General features: G+C 42.6%; 1 protein-coding gene across 5 annotated transcripts in view; it reads left to right on the top strand.

Moving 5' to 3' along the window:
- The first annotated feature begins 47 nt into the window (after positions 1–47).
- The window catches only part of Cep63 (centrosomal protein 63), a 73,066-nt gene continuing 53,658 nt past the window's right edge, over positions 48–19,455 (top strand). For 3 of the 5 annotated variants that reach the window (XM_057766296.1, XM_057766292.1, XM_057766294.1), the window contains exons 1-5: positions 48–282; positions 9,064–9,132; positions 10,043–10,220; positions 17,366–17,461; positions 18,868–18,990. In XM_057766296.1, coding sequence (XP_057622279.1) covers positions 152–282; positions 9,064–9,132; positions 10,043–10,220; positions 17,366–17,461; positions 18,868–18,990 — 597 coding nt within the window. In that variant the 5' untranslated portion in view covers positions 48–151. Of the gene's footprint in view, positions 283–2,573; positions 2,612–9,063; positions 9,133–10,042; positions 10,221–17,365; positions 17,462–18,867; positions 18,991–19,455 lie in introns of all 5 variants that reach the window. The other 2 variants (XM_057766297.1, XM_057766293.1) reach the window with 1 other exon arrangement.

Raw genomic sequence — 19,455 nt, 5'->3', positions numbered from 1 at the left:
CCCCGAGGAACGGCGCGCCAGCCCGGCGGGGGCGCGCTCGGCCGGGGGCGCGCTCTGTAACCGCCTGCGTGCCCCAAAGCCGGGCGAGCCGCGGCTGGTTGTGGTGCGGACGCGGCCCTGGCCACCGTGGTGCCGCTAACCTCCAGGCCGCATGGCCCGCTGCCGCTGCCCGTTGCCGGCCGCCTGCAGCCAGGCCCGCTGCCGTCCACCCGCGGCCGCCCGGGCGCAGGACCCCCGGGTTGCTCCGACTCCTCCATATGCAGCTCCGTGCTGGCCGGCCAGGTGCTGCGGCCTCGGCGGCAGAGGAGTGCGGGAGGGCGGGCTGCGGGCGGCTGTCGTCGCCGGCGTAGGACCAGCCCCCGGCGGGGGGGGCAGGAGTGAAGGGGTGTGTGTGTGTTTTGGGGAGGGGGGGACTGGTAGCAGCGCAGCGGGAAGCCCGCAGGGTTTCCTGGTAACGTTAGTAGTAGGAGAGGTGAGGAAGCCTGGCGGGACCCCTGCCTTCAAGTCAAGCATCGGAAATAATATTGGGAGAGTGAAATGAAAGCTTTGAAAGGGCAGTTCCATAAGGCTATAATCACGGCGACACTTTACAGTAGTCTGGATTGCAAATAGGGCTCTTGTCCTTTACAAAACCGTGGAGTCAGAGCGTTGTCTCCAGGGTGAACTGTATACTTACTTGTCCAAAGTACGCCTTCACCTCCAGCGCCTGCTCTCCCTCTAAGACAGGACTTTATTATGAAGCCTGAACTGTACACATCTTTAATACCAGCACTCAATTGCAGAGGCAGGTGGGTCTTTGTGAGTTCGAGGCCAACCTTATCTATAAAGCGAGTTCCAGGACAGCCAGAGCTGTTCCATGTTACACAGAGAAATCCTTTCTCGGAAAAACAGCAACAACAAAAAATCTGGCTGGCTAGGAACTCAGTTCGTATAAGGCAGGCTGGCCTCTGCCTCCTGGGTTAAGGATCTGCATCATCTCGCTTGACTTTCTAAGTTATCTTGAGGCCAATTTAGATTTTTAACATTTATTTAGTAAAACAGGTAGGTGCCCAATTTCTCAAATACCTCCATTTAGTTTTAATTTTGTATTTATATTTTGTGTGTAAGTCAAGGGTCAATGAATATAAATTATCTTTAGCTATTTATACTTATTTTTTTTTAAACTTTGTTTTTTTTGAAACAAAGTTTCTCTGTATAACAGCCCTAGCTGTCCTGGAACCCACTTTGTAGACCAGAACCTTGAACTCACAGAGATTCCCAGTGCTTGGGATTAAAGGCGTGCGCTAACACGCCCAGCTACACTTAATCTTAAAGTCTGTAGCTTAATGTATGATGAAACAAAATTTCTTATATGGAATGTAACACCATCTTTAGGTTAATTTTTGTCCCTTGTACCTTGTCAGAGATTTACAAACTCAGACACAGTCATTTAAAATGTGTGTACACTGAAGTTTTAACAACAATATAGATATTGTTAATTATGCCAATGCTGCTTCCTCCAGTGGAGCCATAGAGGACTGTTACTTAGCCTTTCTGCCCTCAAGTACTGTGTAGGAAGGAGCTGACGGTGACAGCATTAATCCACATTGTCATAGCGAAGATGCTCCCCACCCCCTGGCTGTCATAGCGAAGGTGCTTCCCATGCCAAGGGCTAGATTTACTTTTACAAAACCACAGTACTATTTTTATATCAGTACAAATTTGTGCAAAATACACAACGTCAGTGTCCAGAGGGATCAGGTTTCTCCTGCTATTCCATATGTGCTTGTAATACCTTGTTTAGACCAAAATTCTACAGAGAACTGTCTGCTGCACCAGGTTGCTAGGCGTTTATCTCCTCTAACCAACAGCAGTTTCTTATCCCCCATTCCTTTTTATTTAAAATTTAGCTGTTTGTATGTATTTTTGAATGTGCCTCTACTTCCTCTGTGACCTCTCCTCCACTGGCTAAGTCTTGAATTACACTGTCCAGTCATCATGTGGTAGTCATCAGATAGCCATGCTGTTTTAAATGAAATAAAAGTGGTTCTCCAGTTGCATTAGCTGCATTAGTTCAGCAGTCATAGGTTGCCTAGGGGCTACTGTTTGAATAATACAGATACAAATGTTTCCATAATTACAGAAAATTCTGTTGAAATATAGTGATCAAAATGTTAGATTCAACCTTGTTTTTTTCATGAGAGATGCAAGAAAAATGCCATAGGTGTAGGTTTTATATTAGGAAAATTATCTGTTGCATTCATTACCAGGGAGACATGCAATGTCTGAGTCCTCCCATTTGGGATGTTACAGTTGAGCTGTGCACTGGTTCCTGTGCTGTCAGCTCAGTTGACCCACCATGAAGTTGCTCAAGAGTCTTCCAATGAATAGGGAGATCTTTCATGACTAGCTGTGCCTGGGTCTGTTACTGCACGACAGCCACAGAGTGGCGCTTTCTAGTTGTGTCATGTCTTAGTGCTTGCTTAGCGGGCGCTCTGCTGAAGAACCTGCCTTCCACAACTGTCCGACTGCCCTGAGATATAACTGGGATGGGAAGGCAAGAGAAATGCTTACCTCTGCTCCTTTCTTTTCAGACTACATCAATGAATTGGTGGCCTAGCAACCTTCAAAGGTAACCCGAAGGCTTTACCTTTAAAACTAACAGATAGACCTTAATATGTTTAAATCTGAGGCAACCTGAGGGCTTTACCTTTAAAAAGAAACCAATAGACTTTAATGTGTTTAAATTGTTTGAACATATTGCAAATTTTTTGATACCTAAAATTATTATTTTTTGGCCAGTGGCAACCCTTCAAGACCCATAGTTTTGATAACACCCTCCTTCTAGTTTTGCTTTACCTGGGTTTTATATAATCCAGGCTGACCTTGAACTTGCTCTGTAGCCAAGGATGATCTTGAATTTATGGTCTTCCTGCCTCCACTTCCCAAGTGCTAGGATTACAGGTGTGAGCCACCATGTCCAGCTCAGTACTGCTTCTTTTCCTTTTTATGTGTTAGTTATAAAAAACCATCGCAGTCCCTATAAAACAAGGTAAATCCAGACTTACCTGTAGCAGGTTAGCTTTAGTCCTTTCTCCTCCACTGTTGATTATTTCTCTCCTTACAGGTACAGTGTTTCACAGTTTGTTCTCAGTAAATAACCGCCCAACGGCAAACACACTTGTTGTTTTTACTCTTTACTCTTTTGGGGCCTGCCACCCAACTCCCAAATAAACACACACAGACTTATTATTACTTAGAAATTTGTTTTAACATTTATTTATTTATTTATTTACTTACTTACTTATTTATTTATTTATTGTGTATACAGTATTCTGTCTGTGTGTATGCCTGCAGGCCAGAAGAGGGCACCAGACCTCATTACAGATGGTTGTGAGCCACCATGTGGTGCTGGGAATTGAACTTAGGACCTTTGGAAGAGCAGGTAATGCTCTTAACTGCTGAGCCATCTCTCCAGCCCCAACTTGGATTATTTCTAGCCAGCTTTTCTTAACTTAAACTATCCTGTCTTCCTTTTACCACTGGGCTTTTTCCTTTTCTTCTGTAATCTAACTTCCATTCTTTCTCCATGGCTGTCTGTGTGGCTGACTATCAAGCCCCTAGCATCCTCCTCTCCTTTTTCTCTTGCTCCTTCTTGCTATTTTTCTCATATTTATTCTGCCTGCAAGCCCTGCCTATCCTTTCTCCTGCCTCGCTATTGGCCATTCAGCTCTTTATGAGACCAATCAGGTGTTTTAGACAGGAAAAGTAACACAGCTTCACAGAGTTAAACAAATGCAACATAAAAGTGCCAGGCGGTGGTGGCGCACGCCTTTAATCCCAGCACTTGGGAGGCAGAGGCAGGCGGATCTCTGTGAGTTCGAGACCAGCCTGGTCTACAAGAGCTAGTTCCAGGACAGGCTCCAAAACCACAGAGAAATCCTGTCTCGAAAAACCAAAAAAAAAGAATGTAATACTTAAGCCAGGCAGTGGTGATTCATGCCTTTAATCCCAGCACTTGTGAGGCAGAGGCAGGCAGATCTATGTGAGTTGGAGGACAGTCTGTTCTACTGAGTGCATGCCAGGACAGGCTCCAGAGCTACACAGAGAAACTCTGTCTTCAAAAAACAAACAAACAAAAAGAATGCAACACATTTTTGCATCATTAAACAAATATTCCACAGCATAAACAAATGTAACACATCTTAAAATAATATTCTACATTACACATTTCTTTTACTGTTCAGTGTCTTACTTTTTTTACCTTGTAACAGATCCTCCATAGAAGTATTGTGATTGTTACCTTTTTTTATAGCTTCTTAGTATTCTCTCAGTGAATGAATATTAAGTGAGTTCCTACTTTATGAATGCTGCTGCTGGGAATGCCCTTTATACATCTCAGTTGATATTTTTCCACTGAGCAGGATTGAGTATATGGCAGGTCTTGCCTTCTTTCTCATTCTCTCTGCCTTGCTAAAAACCCTTAGATTACATTCCTAAAGACAGCAAATTCCATTCCCTTTTTGGTCACTTTCTTCTCCTGAGACTGACTACCAAGATCCAGCTATCAGTACTGAAGTCCAGCAATCAAAAGGTCCCCTGTGGCTCACCTAATTAACATATCCAATTTAAAGAAAGCACCTCATCTTAACACAGGGATTTTCCCTTTTATTTATAGACCATCGTTTGCTTTTGCTCCACCATCTGCCTCCTCTCTATCCAGACGCGGGCCTTTGTCCTCTGGGACAAACACCCATCCCTTCCCCTCTCCCTTGATTCTTCCCCTTCTCCCTCATACTTTGTCTCCCGTCTTTGTCTCTTATTCCCTACCCTCTGTACCTCTCCCTCTGGGACAAACAAATCTCATTTGTGCTGAGAACTTGGTCTCCTTGGGTCCTGAGTTGACATTTTTCCCTTCAGGCTTCAGCCCAAAGGCTGTTGTGAATACTGAGTTCTGCCTGTTGGCTGGCTGCGGATGCCGCGTTAGCATTGGATGTCGGTGGTAAGGAGTGGCAGATCATCAAACAGTTTTTTCTTAAATCTGTATTGATTGGGGACACAGAGTACTCTGCTACACAGTCTTGTGTCACATGGCTCCATCAAAGAGGAAACAAGTGACTTGTCTGAGGTGAACGAAGGCCATGTTGGTTAGGGACAGAATCAGTGTTGTGGCTGTGAGAAACGCAAGACAACCAATGTCCGCAGGAAGTCCGAGTCCTCGCAGTTTATCTGATCCTGGAGAATGGAGACTGGTGCAGAGAGTGTTGCTAAAGAAGCACACCTCACATTGGCAGGCATTTTTCCAGGGCGCGTTGCCGGTCTTCTGTGCCTGTTTTAAACAAGAATGCCTTTGTCTCAGGATTTCGTTTTGAGCGGGTGGCTCGCCTGACACCTTAATAGCTTTATCACAGTGCTGCTGCCACCTAGTGGCCACAAGGCCATATACTTCAATTTTATTCTGTTTCCCACCGAGATCTTGTTAAGCATAAGATGGCACATGGCTTGGACCGGAGGGTCACAGTGCTTGGGTTTGAGCTTCAATATAATTTGTAGCTTTGTGTAGTCAAGTCATCACACCCTCTAAGCCTGTTTCCTCAAAGTGATAGACGTACATACATTATATTATACATATGTATGTATATATATATCATGCATTATACACACACATACTTTTATGTGCATTGGTGTTTTGTCATGGATGTCGGGTTCCCTGGAACTGGAGTATAGACAGTTGTGAGCTGCCATGTGGGTGCTGGGAATTGAACCTGGGTCCTCTGGAAGTGCTCTTAATCACTGAACCATATTTTATGTCTTTTATGGGTGTACAGAAGATAGAAAGTGTAAGAGGCAGGCAGATAAGATAAACAGTCACTAAAGTTTAACATCTATTATACACATTGTTATTAAATACTGTCATACACAAATGCCAACAAATTATGTATTATTAAGTAGATCACTAAGAATAACATGACCTAAAGAGATATAATTTTAGTAGGAGTAATTTTGAGAAATAATTATAAAGATGAAATAAACACTTTGGCAGTTACTGTTCATACCTTCATACGAACAACTGAAGTCCGCCAACTCATAGCTGGTTAGTTGCAGAGCAGAACTGCTTTATGGGCCTCTATTTAGTGTTGAGTGGGCTCCTCTGCCACCCAGTTCTGGAGCAGAGCAAAGGTGGGGCCTGAGTGTAATTTGTAATTTTACTGTAGTTTGGAAGAAAGTGGAGTCCTCTCCTTTAGGGTTTTATTTTGGGTCATGGTGAAATCTATCAGAACACTAGCTGGAGGAAAGAGCCCACACCATGCAAGAAGAGGGCACAGTCCTTCTCAGGCTGTGTAGAAATAGGTGCAGATCCAGCACACTTGTGCTTTTTTCCCCTCTTCTCATCCTCGTTTGTCTCTGGAGTCTTCTGTGTGTCCTCCATCCCTACATTCATTGCCTAGGATGATGAACATATCTGTTTCTTTTTCAGTCCCACGCTGGGGTATTCCTTGGGAAAGAGCATGCCTTTTATTGCTATCTAGAGAGCAGTTTGTATAACACTGAATTTGTAGACTGAAGCAATCTACTTCTCAGAGAAATACAGTTTTTTTGAAAGGCATTAGGATAGAGGGACCAAATCTCTACACCCTAACCTTTAGCTAATTCATGGTTGAAACTTTGAAAGCTTAAGGAAAGAGGACAGTTAAATTTTATGTGTATGAGTGTTTTGCTCACATGTTTATCTGTGCACCGTACACGTGCCTGGCGATCTGGAAATAAAGTTATGAATAGTTATGAGTTGCCATGTGGGTGCTGGGGACGATATGTGAGCCGAGAACTAGCTGGAGATTTAAAAACATCCCAGCACTTGGGAGGCAGAGACAGGCGGATCTCTGTGAGTTCGAGACCAGCCTGGCCTACAGAGCTAGTTCCAGGACAGGCTCCAAAACCATAGAGAAACCCTGTCTCGAAAAACCAAAAAAAAAAACAAAAAAAAAAAACCCCCACACACAGACATAGGGACACGGTCATCCTTGAAACAAGAATGTCAACTTTATTGTGTTCCAGGGATCCTAAACTGATAGCCACGCCCCAGCTCTTGGGATTTTCAGCTGTAAAACCCATCAGAATTCACTCCTCTGCCATCAGGAACTCACGAGGGTCTCGTGCTCAGAGCAGCTGCAGGCACAGGAAAACAAGTTGTTTCACTCTAGCAGCAAAGGGTCTGAGGCAGACAGAGAAAGTCAAGGGGCCAGGAGTCTGCAGGCCCCAACAGGGAATCAAACCTGGGTCCTCTGCAATAACAAGTGTTCTTAACCGTTAAGCTTTCTCTCTGCCAATAGGGCACTTTCTAAGGCATGACAGTGGTTGGCCAAGGAATGTTTTGAGGATTTATGAAGAGAAACTTACCACACAACTCACGATACATCTGAATTTAAGGGTCTTTTTCTTTTGTGTGACTTTCTCTTTTCTACCTCCCCTCTTTGTCCTTCAGTTGTAGCAGTCTGCATCACGAGGGAGGGGAGATGGGGTCACCCGAGGCTGGTGCTATGTTGGGACACAGCTCAGCTCTCCACTGCAGAAATGAGTCTCGTTGGTTTTCTGTCCTTGAGAGACCCGTGGTCTAGAAAGAAGGAGGGACATGCAAATTCTGTGTAATTTGGGGTGAATAGTGGGGGAGTGTGTCAAAGACAAGGCACCGTGCAGTGCTGTTGACCTTGTCCTTAGGTTCTAGGGGACAGAGTATGATGCAGGAACTTTTCTCTTAGAATCAGTAGGGTCTGTTGCTGACCTGGGAGCTTAATTTTTTTTTGGCGGGGGGGAGGAGGGGCGTTGAGATAGGGTTTCTCCATATAACAGCCCTGACTATCCTGGAACTAGCTCCTGTAGACCATGCTGGCCTCTAACTCACAGACTTCCTTATTTTGTTTTATAAGTATGGGTGTTTTGCCTGCTTGTATGTTTATCACGTGCATACCTGGTGCCTGCAGAGGCCAGAAGAGGGTGTTGGGACTCCTGGAACTGGAGCTACAATTGTGAATAGCCATGTAGGTTCTGAGAACTGAGCCCAGGTCTTTCTCAAGAGCAGGAGTGACTTACTGAGCCCTCTCTCCAACCCCTGATGAGGGAGTTTAGCCTCTGTATAATGGAGGGAGTTTAGCCTCTGTATAATGGCTCTAGTTTTAAAAATCAAGAAACCTATGCTTGAAAAGCAAACAAAAACCCCTGTGTTATGTGAGTGAAAAACTATTTTTCCTCTCATTTTGTAAAGAGGTTTGTAAATGTCCCTTGAGAGAAAATGCCCTTACATTCTTTAAGGATTAGGCCTAGAGGGGCTAGAGGGATGGCTCAGCAGTTAAGAGCATGTACTTGCTGTTCTTGAGGGTGACCAGAGTTTGGTTCCCAGCTCCCAGATCTGGTGGCTCCAGTGCCTCTGGCCTCTGTGGTACCTGAACATATGTGTACACACCCATGCATAAGCACACAGTTAAAAAAATAAATAAAAAAAAACCAATCTGACAACAAAAACAATAAGCCAAGCGTGGTGTTACTACTCAGGTGGCAGAGGCAGGTGGGTTTCTCTGAGTTCAAGGCCAGTCTGATACCAGGCCAGCCAGGGATGCGTAGTGAGACCCTGTCTGAAAAATTAAGTTAAATTCAACAATGAATGAAAAGGCCTAGAATAGTTAGGTGTTTCATTGATTTGCAGGATAATATCAGAAGCAATTAGGATTTTTTTTCTTTTAGAATGTATTTGGTGCTAAGCATTTCTTTTTTTCTTTCTTTTTTTATTTCTTCGAGACAGGGTTTCTCTGTAGCTTTAGTGCCAGTCTGGAACTAGCTCTTGTAGACCAGGCTGGCCTCAGACTCACAGAGATTTGCCTGCCTCTTCCTCCCAAGTGCTGGGATTAAAGGCGTGCGCCACCACCACCCGGCTGTGCTAGCATTTCTTGAGTGAGATTCCTTGCTTCTACAGCCATTTTACCCTGCTCTGTTTCATACTGTGACTGCTTTCATTCACATTAGGTCGAATGTTGGGATTGAGAACAGTGACTTTTCTCACTCTCTTCACCTTTCCTTTTCTTTTTCCCCCAGTTGCCAGAACAAAGGGGATTTAGCGATGGAGGCCTTGTTGGAAGGAATACAAAATCGAGGGCATAGCGGGTGAGTTTGCCTTTGACTGGGAGGTTCTTGGTGCAATTTAAAAGCTTATCTGCTTCTGGTAAGCAAATGCTAAGTTGAGCCACTGTACGTTTGTGGATAGCATCCCTCCCTACATCTCAGCCTAACAGTACCAGGTGGATGGACTCTTGCTTCTGTCCTACGTTCAGAGGGCATCGGTAGGTGGAGAGCAGTGAGGTAGGCCGCAGTGTGTTCCCAGTAACAGTTGGAAGAAATAATTGCAATAGATGTTGCTCAAGGATGAATTTTTTGAAACAGCTTTTTGTTTGTTGGTTGGTTTTTAAGTATCTTCTCCCTGCACAGTAGCCCGTCTGCTGCCATGGCCATTCATTTTGGCTGAAAGAGACGTAACATAAGCTTGCCTCGATTCTCCCAAGAGTGTCTCTAAAATATTCCAGCAATGTGGTTAGTAGTAGTGAAAATCTTTTTTTTTTTTTTTTTAAATATTTATTTATTTATTATGTGTACAGCATTCCTTCCATGTGTGCCCACAAGCCAGAAGGGGGCGCCAGGTCTCATTATAGATGACTGTAAGCCACCATGTAGTTGCTGGGAATTGAACTCAGGACCTCTGGAAGAGCAGTCAGTGCTCTTAACCACTGAGCCATCTCTCCAGCCCCCCAAATAGTAGTGAAAATCTGACTTGGAAAGCCAGATGTAAAACATCCATCTGTGTTTGAAGTGGCTTCAGCTTTAGGTTACACACTGGAGGAGAGCAAAATGGTCTATAGAGTAAGCAGCCGACTGAGTGTAAGAGCAAGGGCACAGACATCCTGGGCTGTGCTTCTGCGACGTTTTACTCCTTCAGCTGGGCTTCGGCTGTGACAGATTTACCTGTGAAAGATGAGAGTGCACGTGGGCATAAGTGGTGTTGGTCTGTTGGTGTCTGTAGGGGATTTTTGACATCCTGTGAAGCAGAGCTGCAGGAGCTCATGAAACAGATCGACATAATGGTGGCACATAAGAAATCTGAATGGGAGGGGCAGACGCACGCGCTGGAGACTTGTTTGGACATCCGCGATCGGGAGCTGAAGACGCTGAGAAGTCAGCTGGACATGAAGCACAAGGAGGTAGACTGGCTGCGCACTCTTCTTGCTTTCACCTCTGGTTTTCAGTTATCCAGGGTTCTGCATGCCCGTGTTCAGGCCCGAATATAACACAGTTGGAGCAACCCACACCCCAGTACCCTTGGTTCATTCTGTTGATAGTTTGACATTTTGTACTAAACATGTTTTATTTTTAAGTATTTGTTAAAAAAAAGTATTTGTTTACCAAATTAGTTTCTTCTTTGCTTTTTCTTTTTTGGTGTTTATTCCAATATTTATGGTTTCTTTTAGTAGAAAATTTATTATAAAAGTGTAATAATATTAATATTTACTTTAAGGACATTTTACTTTGCAGACATATAATACATTGTTTATGTAAGAAAGTGTCAGAGGAGCTGGGGCTATGACTGTGTTAGTGCTCACTGTGCAAGCCTAAGGACCCATTGATAAAGATGAGCATGGGGCTGTGCCTCTGTAACCCTAGCACATGAAGAAAGTGGAAGACGAGGCCATGTAACCTTTTCATAACTTTTATCAAATTAGATGTCTGTATTAATGTCACCAAGTTTAATAGGAGCTGGTTTTGTCTTATAAATTTAGATAAAAAACAAAGTTAAGTACTGGGGTTATGGTTTAACCATAGAGTGCTTACTTAGTATGCTTGAAGTCCTAGGTTCAGTTCCCAGCATTATCTCCCAACCCCTCAAAAATACAAAACAAAAACAAGAATTGAGTCCTTACATTTAATAATTTGCCTCTTTTGTTAACTAATCAAGGCTGGAGAAGCAGCTCAGTGATGGAGTGTGCCTAGCATGTGCACAGTCCTAGTCAGGATCTCCAGCACTGTAAGCTAAGTTAAGGAAATCTATTTCAGAAGGACCTTTGCTTAAAACTAAGGGAGAACCACCAGGTGGTGGTGGCACACACATTTAATTCTAGCACTGGGCAACAGAGGCAGACAGATCTCTGTGTTCAGGGCCAGCCTGGTCTACAAAGTGAGTTCGAGGCCAGCCGGGGCACATGGAGAAACCCTGTTATGAAAAACCAGACAAAAGTAAAAAAACTAAAGGAGAAGAAGGAAAATAAAATAAATTTGCAGTCCCATCACTCACTAATACTGATATTGTTGGGGGAAGTTTAAGAATATTCCCTGATTTGTTCTCCTAATTCAGCTGGTGCACTGGAAGGACACTGGATACCGGAAGGGAGGCAGGAAGTACTGTAGGTGGAAGCGTTGTCTCTAAGTTTCTATACAAATTAGTCTGGGAGTGAAGAGCTGTAGGTAGATGCTAACCCAAAACCTCATTCTTATTTTGCCAGCTTTGCCTACATGGGATTTGCCCTCATCAAGGTTAATACAAGCTGACTGCTATGCCTAGTGTACTGCCAGGACTGGCAACACAACATTGTGATTTGGTTGATTATAATTAAAACATTATCTCCTAGTGGTTGGCCTTTTGCACTTAGAGTCAAATAGCATTTTAGTAATATCAGCTGTATCAAATTTAGAATTTTGTAAATGGTTTATTTGCTAGTCTAGAGTTTATTCTATAGTTAGATCTTTTAAGAATACAATTTATGCAAAGATTGGGAAGGTGATGAAAAAGCACACCAAATGACAGTCACATTGGATTTTAAAAAAAGTACCAACAACCTCCCTCCCCCAACAACTTGCTGGGGCTGGAGATATAGGTCAGTGGTTAAGAGGACCAGCTGTCTTTCAGAGGACCCAGGTTCAATTCCTAGCACTGATAGGGTAGCTAACAACTGTCTGTAATTCCAGTCCCAGGAGGTCTGACACCTTCTAGGCATGCATATGGTGCACAGATTCATGAAGGCAAAACACTTACACATATAAGAATAAACAAACAAGCAAACAAATCAATTTGAGTAGACCCATGCTGTTTTTCTGGGAACTACTGTGGCTTCTTCACTTCTCCTTGGGCAAGATAGAAACAGTTATGCTCAGTAACTGAAGTGACAGCAGTTTCCTGGTTCAGAAAACGACTGTATGTATTGATGTCTAGGTTGTTTAGTTTGTTAAAATCCACAAAAGAAACTCACTTTTGTAATTGTGAGACTATTATTCCACTCTGAGGCTGAGTTTGAACTTACTTTTCTGGCTTAGTTTCCATACCATGGGCATTATTACTATTACATAATTGCTTCAACGAGAAAGAGGATTGGCTGGAGAGATGGCTCAGAGGTTAAGAGCACTGGCCGTTCTTTCAGAGGCCCTGAGTTCAATTCTAGCAACCACATGGTGACTCGTAACCATCTGTAGTGAGATAGATGCCCCCTTCTGGTGTGGAGGCATACATGCAGATAGAGTATTCTTGCACATAAAATAAATAAATAAATATAATAATAATAATAGAGGATTGAATGAAAGGTTCCCAGGAAAGGATTTTAAGATTTCAAGGTTGGCATGGGATATTCAGGAAATTTAGAATTGCAGATGTCTAGTTGACTTGCTGCTTCCTTGATTGAGTTGTTAGGAATTGATTACGTTTCTAGATGTTATGTACTTCTGTCAAACACCAGTAATGGGACTCTATTCCATAGAGTCTGCGAATCTTATTTCATTAACATACTTTTTTTCTAGGGCTAGGGTAATAGTTTGGTGGATAAAGTGCTTGCTGTCCAAGCATGAGAGCCAGAGTGTAGATCCCCTGAACTCACTTAAATCCCAGGTGGGCATCTCTTGAAAGGCAGAGATGGGGTCTGGCTAGCTAGACTAAGCTGTATGGCAAACTCTGGTTCAACTGCGAGACCCTGCTTCAGTGGTAAAGTAGAGGGCAGTAGAGGAAGACTTGATGTCAGCCTTGGAGCTGCACAGGGTATGCTCAAGCTGGTTTTGTGTGTGCACTCACACCTATGAGAACAGACACGTGCGCGTGCGCACACACACAGACACTCACATACACACCAAATCCCCACTTATTTCTAATGTGTTTGTAATCTCACATGATATAATGACTAGAAACAGGGCTTTAAGTTTTTGTATTCTGTCTGAGAGGTACAGGCCAAGAAGCAGTTAGTCGCATGGCAGAAGTTGTCCCAGGGCAGGTGCCTGGTGAGATGGGAAGCCTGTGGCCAGATGTGCATCTGTGCCCAGCATCTTCGGTGGGAGTGTTTTACTGTGTGTGAATTTCATTTACACTGAGCTTGAGTTTCGTGAGTGACTGATTTCCACCTGTTTCAGGCCCTTATCTCCTGGTGGGCTGCTGTTTTTGGCCAGCACCAGCAGCTTGCAGACCATGCACAGTGTAAGGCTTTGCTAGCTGATTTGTTTCTCTTCAGAGAGTTGAGATCAGGTTGATTTTTGATGGAGTCTGCCACTGTTAACTCCGAGTTGACCTAGTGGAACAAATGAGAGTTTGAAGCTCTCTTTCAGTGTTTTTCAGCTGAATGTTTTTGGACAAGTAGCTTCAGCCTGCTCCATCATGTACAAAGTGGGGACCCCTATGCCAGTACTGCTGTGAAGACTGAGACCACCTTGAAAGGAATAAGTGATATCTAAAGTGACCCCTGAGGGTTGGGGTTATAGCTCAGTGGTAAGGTGCTTGCTGACTCTGTAAGCTGTCCACTGACCTCTGCACATGCACATGCATGCATAAGACATGCACACAGTGGATGAAACAAACAATTAGAAAAGAACATCCTTCAGATGGGCGACCAGAGCTCCAGGAAGGAAATCTAAGCAAATAGTGGTCAGCTGCAGCAGCTTATCATACATTCAGTATTGTGCATAATGAAGTCAAATTGGTGATGAATAGGATTAAATTACATTTTTAATCTCAGGATTACCACCAGGGAATTGGAAATGTAACCATCTGACATTAGACTTGTTATGTCAGTGATTCCTGTGTCAGGCTGAGGGAATCTTAAAGTTTATACTAGTTGAGAATATTGTCCAGGTTAATAGAAGGAGATCATAGAATGATGAGAACGGAGTCAGTCCAAAGTGGGCAAGCAGTAAGGAAAAAAGGTGCAGGGCTTATTAAGTATACATAGCATATAAGACAATAATTTAAATCTAAGGAAGTCCGTTAGTTGTAAATGCAGCCACCGACTCAATTAAAAGACAAAAATTAGCTAACAAAGTGAAAATAATGAGCCACGGTTATTTAATGTTTGTAAAAGCACATGAAGATTAAAAGTAAATGGCAAAATAAAAATAGCTGCCACCCAGACACTTGAAGAGAAAGATGATGTAACTGTTCATGGTAGAAAAAGCGTGCTTGAAGTGGACTCGCAGAGCTTGACTAAAGGGACAGCGGTGCTCCATCTGCAGGGCGTCAGTCTCAGGACGGCAGTTGTCACCAACACTGTTTCATTCTGTGCCACATTCCTTCCCTCTGACTTCATTCTCAGCCATGAAATACGGCTTTCTGTGTCACCAGCCCTCCACTGCACTTGCCCCTCTCAGGACCTCGGAAAGCTGCTCACCCTAAATCTACAGCTCTGGGGTAGTTAACTTTCCCAGGGCAAACCTCAGCAGGGTGAGGGTGAGTAAGGTCAGCAGGCTCCCATTGCTCATAGAGACAGGTCTGAAATACGTCTGTTTGCTTCCTTAGTAGGTTCCCAGGAACACAGCTCCACTGCTCACTGTGGTCTTCTGCCCAGGGATAGACCCAGTACGGCCCTTCCTTCCTGTTACCTCTCTGTGCTTTCCATGGTCACTCCAGTTACCTGTTCAGAAGTCCACATCTCAGATTGCACTCTTAGGAAAACTCAAAATAGGACAAAATAATACAGCAAGATAGTTTTAACCTTTCTTAGATGTATGCAAAAAGTACCAGGACTGTCAGTAGGAATAATGAAGCCACAGTCATGCTTGGGAGTTTTAACACATTTTTCTTAGTAACTGATGGAGGACATTCATAAAGATACAGATTTGAACAGCGTGATCAGCAAACCTGACCTAGATTATAACTATAGACCATGACACAAGGGAACTGCAGAGTGTGCATCTCTTTTCCAGCACAAACTGAATGATTACCAAAGTCGACTCTATCCTGGGCTGTGGAGTGAATTTTGCCATAAACAAAGGCTTGAAATCATAGATAAACTCTCTTAACATAGCAGAAATAAGTTAGAAAAAGATAACTCTGAAAAATCTGTGCATTTGGAAATTAAGAAGTAAGGTTCTGAGTGGCTCAGAGAAGTCCTGATAGAAATGAAAAGTAGTAGATAGAACTATAACCAGAGTTGCAGGGTGCAGTAGTGTCGAAGAGGGCATAAGAGTCTGTCAGAGGAAGATAGGTTGAAAATCTATAGGAAGTGATTTATTTCAGAGGTGAGGAAGAAAGCTTGTTAAATCCAAAAAATTTAGAGGAAGGAAAATTTAAAAATATGCACCAAAATTTGAAAGTAAGAATTTGGAAATATCGTGCCATGAGAAGACGTTCAAAAGAAATGGAGGTAACTTGAGCTAGCAAGATGGCTCCGCAGGTAAGGACGCTTGCTGCTAAGCCTAAAGGTCTGAGTTCAATCCCTGGTACCCACAGAGTGGAGGGAGAGGACTAATTCCCACAGGTTGTCCTCTGACTTCTCCTCGGTAACTCTAATAATCCAACTGTAAGTAGTTAATAACAGTCTTAAAATGTACAAAGCAAGCACAGGATTTAGGGAGAAATTTTATTCATGGAAACTGTAGAAGCCTTAACACAGCTCTCTTGCTATTGACAGAACAAGCACATGGAAAGGCAGTTAGTTAAGGTGGAGGGTTGACCAAAATCAACTTGACCTAATTCATTTTAAACATGTTCTTTTAATGTGACTGAAGCATTTTATTGCTGTCAGGCAGCTACAACAGATTAATTTTTTTTCTAACAAAGTAGTTTTAAGCTAAAACAACACAATAAAAGACAACTTTTCAAGTACTTAGAAATTAAGCAATATACTTCTAAAAAGACCTTTCAAGTACTTGGAAAAGCAATATAGTTCTAAATGACCCTTATTTTAGATTTGTTTATTTTATTTATAATATATCTATGTTTACCACATGCATGCGTGGTACCCATGGAGGTCAGAAGAGAGCGTTGGATCCCCTGGGACTGGGATTACAGATGATTGTGAGCCATCATATGGATGATGGGAACTGAATCATGGTCCTCTCTAGGAGTAGTCAGTGCCCTTAATTGCTGAGCGAGCTCTTCAGCCTCCCAAATACCTTTAAATCACGAAGAGATCACAATAAAAATTAGAATATACTTTGATAATGAAAATGACCTTTCTGTGGGTCACATTTGTAGGGTTGGATGAATGCACAGTGGCAGAGCGTGTACTTACACATGCAAAGGCCTGGGTTCAGTCCCCTGTGGATCAGTATTTGTAGGAATAGATGAATGGACAGGGGTGGAGCATGTGCTTGTCTATGCAGAGGCCTTAAGATCAGTCCTCAGCATAGAACCAAAATAAACTGAAAATCAACACAGCATGCTTCTCACATGGTACCTAAAGAGAATTTTACCTATCTATATCTCCAGATATGTTACAATAGGAAGGCTGAAAATCAGTCATTTAAATAACCATTTTAAGAAATCAGAAAAAGCTGGGATGGTGGCTCAGTAAGTGGGTAAATTGTTTGCCACACAGTGTGAGTTCGATCCCCAGCACCATGTCGACTGCAGGTGTGACTGCACACATCTGTAATGAGCACTGGAGGGACAGAGACAGGAGGGTCCTAGTCTAGCTGACCAGATGAGCTATGAAATTGTTGTCACTGGTATCCAATCACTGCAGAATGGGTTAGGATCCCTTCCTTACTCTGATAGTCAGGGAAATTATGAAGTAAGTAGTAGCTACTCATTGTCTTTCAGTCTGTCTCTGATGTTACTGAACTGTGCTTTACTTGAAGAAAGTTTTACAGGTTTCTAAAAATGAAATATTTTTGGTTATCAAAAAATTTAAACATAGGCTATTTTTATGAGAATTTATTATTTATTTTAACAAAGAGAGTTGGGGAAAATAAATCAGACAGGGAGTGAGTCTTGAACTAACTTTAAATTTGTAAAAGAATTATTCGTATTTTAAGGCTAACCATGTAGATACATTGAGAACGTTAGTTTGCAAGGAAGTGCAAGGATTAGTTTCTTTTTTTGTGTTGCAGGGATATTATTTCAATGCTAATACTGAATTGTACTACCCCTTTCTGCTTTTAGATCGGAATGTTGCATCAGCAGATAGAAGAACATGAAAAAAACAAGCAAGAAATGGCCATGGAGTATAAGCAGGAGTTAAAGAAACTGCAGGAGGAAGTGAGGCTTTAGTTCTGTGATGTGATGTGTAGTCATTCTTTCTCTGTAATCCTTGACTGGTGTTGAGAACTGGTTACTACTTTATATAGTAGGAAATACATATCGTACATGATACCCTGTGGGAAGTATGTGCTAGAAATATATCTTCTGACCTTGAATCTCGACAAAGAATTTTGCCTAATACAGTAGATATTACCTAAACCAGCAATTGACTGGGCACCTAAAGGAAAAAGAGCTATAATATTAAAATCTTGATACCAGAAAGCTTAATATTTTAATTTGTAAGTTAATTCAGTAGCTGATTTTTAAATATTGAAAGAGACAAAAGGCTTAGAAATATTTTGGGATTAAGAAAAGCAAGGGCTGCGTGATGACTCATTGGGTAGAAGCCTGCAAGCTGTCTTTGAACCTCCCTTGGTAGGCTGTAGAGTACATACTCTTCCCCTTCCCAACACCCCACCTCCCACAAATAAAGAAATAAATATTTTTAAAAGCGTTTTTTTTTTTTTTTTTTTTTTAAAGGAAGAAGATTGGGAGGCAAGAGCTAGCTCAACAGTTGAGTGTAGTGCCCTTGCAGAGCACCCCAGTTCAGTTCCCAGCACCCACATTAGGAAGCTCACAACCACCCATCACTCCAGCTTGAGGAATCTGATGCCCTCTTCTGGCTTCCGTGGGCATCTGTACTTGCATATACATACCCACATAGAGACATAATTAGAACACACATAATTAGAAATTAAGAATAAAATCTTTAAAGTGAAGAAAACTTTATTTCAGTATTTAATTTACTTTTTAACTTTGGGGAAAATTGCTTTTGTTTTGGTTGAAGTCAAAGTCTGTTTACTGTGCATTAATGCCCTAGGAGTATGTCTTGAGACCCACTGACCTAAAGGGGAACAGTTACTGCTTCCTTTCTTATGAGGAGTGGGTCATGGGGGTCTGTGAATGCATTGCAGTTGTAGTACCAGACTTTTTGTTTTCTTTTTTGGCCTGGAAATTTCATCGCTAGCATTTATTTCTCACACATACACATGCAAGCAGGCATGTACTTTGAGGTAAGGTATCTCAGGCTGACCTCAGATTCTTCATGACCTTGATCTTTTGATTTTTTTCCTGCCTCCATTTAACTGTGTGATTATCACATTTGCTACCACACACAGTTTATGTGGTCCTGGGCATCCAGCCCAGACTAGGTCAGCACTCACCAGAAGAGCTATATGCCAGCCCTAGAATTTTTAGGTGTTCTTTTTATTTTCTTTTTTATTTTGCTTTGCAACTCTAGCATGCTTCCAATCTATTTTCAATAGGATAATTTAGTACTGCTTTTGCTTTATAATCCCAATTTGTCTGACCACCATAATTTACTAGCTCTTAAAATTTAAGTTAATAAATAACTGTTTTTACAGTTAGGCAGACTGAAAAGAAGCTACGAAAAGCTGCAGAAAAAGCAACTAAGAGAATTTAGAGGAAATACCAAAAGTCTCCGGGAGGATCGGTCTGAGATTGAGAGGCTGACTGGAAAAATAGAGGTATGTTCACAACAGTAGTCTCAGTCGTGACCATCAGCCATTGTGCAGGAAAATGCTATTTCCCATGAACCCATTTCCTGAAGCGAGTTCCTGCCATCTCGGGGGCTGCCTCTGAGCTACTCAGTAGTGGGTGGGTGATCCACAGTACAGCCAGCCCATCATCACCCAACCCACCCTGTGGCTGATGGGGTTCTAGGCCATCAGTAATTCTCAAGAAGGTAGTTCTACCCTACAGGGCACTTGGAAATGTGTGGAAGTTTTGCTTGTTTTTTGTTATTGTTGTTAAGATGATGGAACATGAAATTGGCATTTAGGGTACAGGGAGCAGGGGTAGCCAACATGCTTGGGACTGTATCCTGGAGAAGATCCTAGTATTCAGTACCTCCCATTGTGAGAACGGTGACCATCAGTTAGTAGCAGCATCCTGTTATCACCGTGTCCCCACACCTAACTGAGTAGGTGTTA

Source organism: Chionomys nivalis, chromosome 4 (assembly GCF_950005125.1).
Source record: "Chionomys nivalis chromosome 4, mChiNiv1.1, whole genome shotgun sequence".
Lineage (NCBI taxonomy): Eukaryota > Metazoa > Chordata > Mammalia > Rodentia > Cricetidae > Chionomys > Chionomys nivalis.
Note: the sequence above shows the minus strand (reverse complement) of the source record. Positions and strands in the feature narration are given on the sequence as shown.